Genomic DNA, 6,000 nt, shown 5'->3' with positions numbered 1-6,000 from the left:
ACCTTTTAAAAAGTGAGTTAAGATAGGGCTACAATAATAACGTTACTATTAATAAGTTACAGAAGAGATTATTGCTGTACTTTTCCTCATCAACACTATCGAACTTGCAGTTACAAAAAGTACAACCAAGTTACCTTTCCTCTTACTGAATTTTGTTGTTTTTATATGTTAAGTTTTTATTCAGCAGAGAATAATTTTTAAAATCTTTTCTGTAAGAATTCAAAGTATTTAAATGTGTAGTTTCACATTATACTACCATGTTTTGCCCTTATTTCCCAAATACACAAAAACAATATACATTTTCCTCAAAAATGAAGTACGATGTCCACATTAAAAAAATAAAGCCTACAAAAAAGTTCCAGAGCTAAAAAAGATTATTCATATGGCACGAAGTGATCTCCTACTAGTCCCAAGTCCAAAACATTTTAATGAAGTCCATCTATATATCTCGTTTGCTTTTCAATGGAATACTACATTTATTGAGGTGAAATCACATTTTTAGTTCTTGAGTCAACAAGTATACACAAATGTTTTTCTATACAAGTTATTAAAAACAGGAGACCAAATTGAATGTGCCCAAGAGTTATTTCAGTTGGATTCTCTAGACTCAGTAGGAAGAAAATTAAGGAAGGGATTTCCTTGGTTGGTTTCCATAGCTTGATAGACCAAAAACAAAAAAACTGCCACAATAACAAACAGCAAGATTTTTATCCATACAGGAACAGATCGTCCCTTTTTTGTCTTTTCTGACTTGACATCTGCCAAGGGAACATACTTAGGAACATATTTAGATGAAAAAGATTCTTCCATCCTGAAATCACTGAGTTCTAACGGTCGGCCTGCAGCCCCTTTGATCGGTCTGCGGCAACTAGCACTGTTGGAGTAAAAGGAGGAAGAAAAAATAATTTTAGATAAGGTCATGATTTAGATAAACAACATACATGTCATTGACAATCCTAATTCTAAGCACATTACAAAAGGTAATGATGGAAAACTGACACAAAGAAGTGAGGCCAATCGACCTACTTAAAATTTCTACATATTTCAAAAAGTAAATGCATCTTTTATTAGAAAAAAGTATTCAGAACACTGGTATTCATTAAACTTGCCTTCTTTAAAGTTTTTCATGTCTAATATATTTAGGAGCAAAGAAAAAAACAACAAAAGGTAGTTTGTGATTCCTTCCTTAGGAAATAACCCAGCAAACTTATCTAAATACAGTCTTTTCAATTAAAAAAGAGAAACTTGGGAAAAAGTGATTTCCATCTTATTAGGTTTCTGCTTAGATTTTAAAATATGGATTAAGTAATAGGTTAATGAGATTTATTTATTTACAATCTTTCAGTTTACCATAAAACTGCGTTAACTTTCGAGACTATGAATGGATGACTTACGGGAATTAAACTGTTCTTTTAGGAACAGTTCCCAAAAGAATAGTTGAATTCTGAGAACAGAGATACAATAACTTTGTGATGAAGAATTAGAAATAAATATTCCCTAGGAGCACGCTACTATTTATTTCAATGTATCTGAGTACCTAATTCCTGTTGGTGTAGACGCTTCAAAGGGAAACATTTCCTTAAGAATATCCCTTTCTACTCTTCTGTCCTCTGTTTTTTCTCCCACCTAATAGAAACAAACAAATCACAAATTAAAATTTAGTGTAAATATGCAATACTTAAAACACCATTTAAAAAGTTTTAGAGAGCAAAATGCCCTTGAATCTACCCTAGCTTTTAAAACTGCTGTTTTTAAGTTTACTATCATCTAGGTAGGCACAAACTTCCAAGGCTCTCTCCAAATTTTTTCAATATAAAAATATTATGTGGTTGTTGAGGGTGGGGGACTGTCACACAATCACATAAGTGGGAGAAATAGTAATAATTCAGTAATCTCATATGACAAAATTAATTTTCTCACTAATTTACCATGAATAAAGCATTAAGATACACTGTTTCTCTGTTAAGAATTCTGTAATAAAATAATGGTCAAATAAATATAGAGGATACCCAATTAACACGGACCTTTAACAAATGTTCGTTTACATTTTAAACTAGAGTCAATCCAATCTTCCCAACTTAAAAACCAGGAAAAACGTTTTAGCTTGATTATTTTCCTGTGTTTACCTTCATGACCAGATGAAAATAGTAAATGTTTCATCTCCTTTGGTTGCAATTCATTACAATTATAATGCACCATGCAGTTAGTACTTTAAAGCTTAATTACACAGGGGTTAACCAATTCAAGCACCATCCAAAGTCACTTTAAAGTTTGACTTTCCAATGAAATAAAGTATAGCCAACTCACACAGCCCAGTATCGCTCTCAAACTTGCACCCATGACAGACACAATATATTATAAGCAGCATACAACTGACCATTCCCTTAAAAACTGGAACTTAAGAAGTACTCATTAGCAAGAGGATAGTATTAGTATATCATACTATCATGTATTAGTTAATTTCCACTTTCAGTAGTAAAAGTGTGTCTTTTTTTTTTTGGAGAGATTTTCACTATAGGGCGCGTGCACTTGCCAGTCAGAGAGAGACATAGAGACAGAAAGCGAGAAATCACCCCCCAGGGGGGATGGTCACGCCGCAATCCCTTCTTCTCCATTTTCCTCTCGGGATCTTGGCCACGCACGCACACGCGCCCGGCTTTAGTTTTAAGCCACCGGGTCCGGGACGCGAACCACGGTCAACTACGTGGGAGTCCAGCGACATAGTCATTATGCTAACTGCTGGTTCCCAAAGTGTGTCTTTAAAGATCCAATAAAAAAGTTCTGCTCCCTCCCACATCGAAAAAAAAATATATAAACACACACACACACACACACACACATATATATATATATATACACAAATATTTCCTCTTTGTAAGATCAATGATAGCATCGATCTAAATTTTATTCATTTACTTCAGCTCTTGTCAATGGTTTCTTTGGTGTTCTTCTGGGTATGTCTGAGAATTCAGTGATTGGCAGAATAGGAGTTGCATGCTTGAAATTTCCAGTCACCCTATTGACAACCTGCCAAGATTCAAATTATTCAGACTCAGAATTATCCAAACATAACAAAGATACTTTGTAAAAGAAGAAAAAATTGTACTTCTATAATATCTGACCTTACATTAATAAAAACCTAGGCATCAGAGCCTAGAAACGAATATTCGGTGCTACACATTTGAAGCCTTGTCAATCTCCAAATATTTTGTAAAACGTATCCTTAAATACTCAGATAATGAATTAACAAAAAACGGACTACATTGAAAAATTCTAAAACTCAGAACTATATGGAAAAAGTTTAAAAACATGTAAATTTGAGATTTGCCAAAATTCACCACCTCCCCACTTCCAATCAAAGAGTAATTTACAAAGAATACCACTTGTATAGTTTATAAAACATATTTACTAAGGTTTCGTTGCTTGAAGCCATTATAGTTTCAGCTATGGGAGTACTCTCTGAAATTATTGCACCATCTATACGATAATGTTCTGAAGCTTCCACCTGTTAGTTCGAAAACAAAACAAAAACAATAAATATAAAATAATCACTAAAACCCTACCAATCCGAAAACCAATTCTAAGCAATAAGCCTTGCATCACCCTTTTTCTTGGAGTTCTTCTCGACCCTCTGGTGGATTCCCTAGTTAATGCATGCAGAGGTCCGCCTGCTGAAGATCCACTTGTCCATTCAGTTTCTGATACTCCAGGTTGAGAATAGCTCTATTCAAGCATCAACACATTAAAAAGTCATATTCTAATATCAAACACCTTAATAATGGCTATAACAACACACTGTGAAGCCATAAAGTCTCCAAGTGCCAGTATTTACAAACCATGCTAAGCTCTCATATTTCTTAAAGCACCGACTGAACTTACATATAGCAGCGGAAAACACTTAAAGATGGCAAATTTATTAGAGCCTACCTATCATAGCTCCGAAATTATAAAAGTGAAGGGGGAAAAAGCACATCGATCAACACGGGTTCCTTCTGTGACTCATTGCTATTCGGCTCTAGTGTTGCACCTGTGTATCTTATTGTCTAAACAAAGAGCAGACTAATCATGATTTATAAAGAAGTGTTTTGTTATGCGTCAGTTACTTTTTTAAAGAGCTTGTTACCATAGGATGTGTGGGTTCACCCGGAGAGAGAGAGAGACAGACAGTGAGAGAGAAAGTGAGAAATCACACCCCCTCCCTAGGATGGTCATGCCACAATCCCTTCTCCTCCATTCTCCTCCTGGGATCTTGGGCATGCGTGAGTGCCAGTATGCACTTCAAGCCACTGGGTCTGGGCCTCAAACCACAGTCCTCCAAGTGGGAAAATCCAGCGACATAACTGCTATGTAATCTGCAAGCCCCAAGTCAGTTATTTTAAAACAAAAGTAAATTATAAAATTTAAAACAAATTTTATAATTGTTAACATGGAGTAAACATTATTCCTTTTTTTTTCTTTTCAGCTTTTTGCCAGAAGGCACGTACACTTGCTGGAGAGACACAGAAACAGAGAGAGAGAGAGAAAGTAGGAAATCATCCCCCACAGGGGATGGCCACACTGCAATCCCTTCTCTCCCATTCTCCTATTGGAATTTTGGGCATGCATGTACATGTCAGGTGTGATTTTCGAGCCACCAGGTCCAGAACTCAAACCGCAGTCAGCCATGTGGGAGGGAGTCCAGCACCTTAACCACCATGCCACCTGTTGGCCCCACCATTATTCCTTTCACGTGATTAGGACTACTTTAGTAGAATCAGTTTTTTTTTTTTTTTTTTTTTAAAGAGAGATTTTTGCTATAGGGCACATATGCTTGCTGGAGAGACAGAAAGCAAGAAATCACTGCCTGGCTATGATGGCCACCACATCCCTTCTTTTCATTCTCCTTTCAGGATTTTGGGCATGCAGGCACAAACACCTGGCCTGAGTTTCAAGTCGCCGGGTGTGGGACTCAAACCACAGTAGATCACATGTGAGTCAAGATGTAATCATTACACTATCTGCTGGTCCCAGTAGGATCAGTTTAAATTATAATCCATACATAGCTATCTTAACTCAATAATGTCCAGCTGTCAAACTGTTTTTGAAAAGTCAAAATCAAGGGACCAGCAGTTAGCATAATGGCTGTCGCTGGACTCCCACGTAGTCAACCTGCAGTTCGCAACCCGGACCCGGTGGCTTAAACTCACGCCGGGCGCATGTGTGTGCATGCCCAAGATCCCGAGAGGAGAATGGAGGAAAAGGGATTGTGGCGTGGCCATCCCCCCTTGGGGGGGGTGATTTCTCGCTTTCTGTCTCTCTGGCGAGCGCATGCACCCTATAGCAAACAAACAAACAAACAAACAAACAAAAACCCAACAACAAACAAACAAAAAAACGTCTCCCCCCCGCCCCCAAAAAGTCAAAATCAATCAGCCAAAGAACCTGGTGCTCATCCTTTCATAAATATGTAAGCTTAATATGTCACAGCCAAATAGCAATGCCACCCATGACTCACTACAAAAAGATAGGAAGATGGGGCCGGCAGGTGATGTGGTGGTTAAGGTACTGGACTTTCACATGGCCGATGGTGGTTTGAGTCCATCTTAGACCTGGGCTTGCTTTCTAACTTTTCCCCTCTCTCTCTCTGGCCAAATTCAATAATAATAATTATTATAATAAATAAAATAAAATAATTCCTAAAAAAAAAAAAAAAAAGGTAACAGTAGCTGTTATCTTCAGTCAAAGATACATTTTTCTCCAAAAGGTTGACTTGATTTCTCACTAGAAAACAATTTTGCAGTTCTTACACACTAGTTTGAAACCCATTAAGTCAATGCTTCTCAAACTATAAAGTGCACTATCCATCATCTGGAGTTTTTGTTACAATGCAGATTCTGACTCAGTCGCTCTGGAATGGGGCCTGAGATTCTGCACTCCAAGTAGCAAAGAGTTTTTATTTCAATGCTATTAACCAGGCAACTCTGTTAAATTCCTTATTTAGAGAACATTCATCAATAGTTA

At 37.0% G+C, this 6,000-nt stretch overlaps 1 protein-coding gene across 1 annotated transcript in view; it reads right to left on the bottom strand.

The window, feature by feature from the left end:
- Positions 1 to 580: 580 nt before the first annotated feature.
- Positions 581 to 6,000, bottom strand: part of TMPO (thymopoietin) — a 37,964-nt gene continuing 32,544 nt past the window's right edge. The window contains exons 6-10 of the mRNA XM_027775551.1: positions 3,604 to 3,723; positions 3,410 to 3,505; positions 2,917 to 3,027; positions 1,538 to 1,626; positions 581 to 874 (exon numbers count right to left, since the gene is read on the bottom strand). Coding sequence (XP_027631352.1) covers positions 589 to 874; positions 1,538 to 1,626; positions 2,917 to 3,027; positions 3,410 to 3,505; positions 3,604 to 3,723 — 702 coding nt within the window. The 3' untranslated portion in view covers positions 581 to 588. The remainder of the gene's footprint in view (positions 875 to 1,537; positions 1,627 to 2,916; positions 3,028 to 3,409; positions 3,506 to 3,603; positions 3,724 to 6,000) is intronic.

This window comes from Tupaia chinensis, unplaced genomic scaffold (assembly GCF_000334495.1).
Source record: "Tupaia chinensis unplaced genomic scaffold, TupChi_1.0 Scaffold000054_1, whole genome shotgun sequence".
Taxonomy (NCBI): domain Eukaryota; kingdom Metazoa; phylum Chordata; class Mammalia; order Scandentia; family Tupaiidae; genus Tupaia; species Tupaia belangeri.
This window is presented reverse-complemented; position numbering and strand designations above follow the sequence as displayed.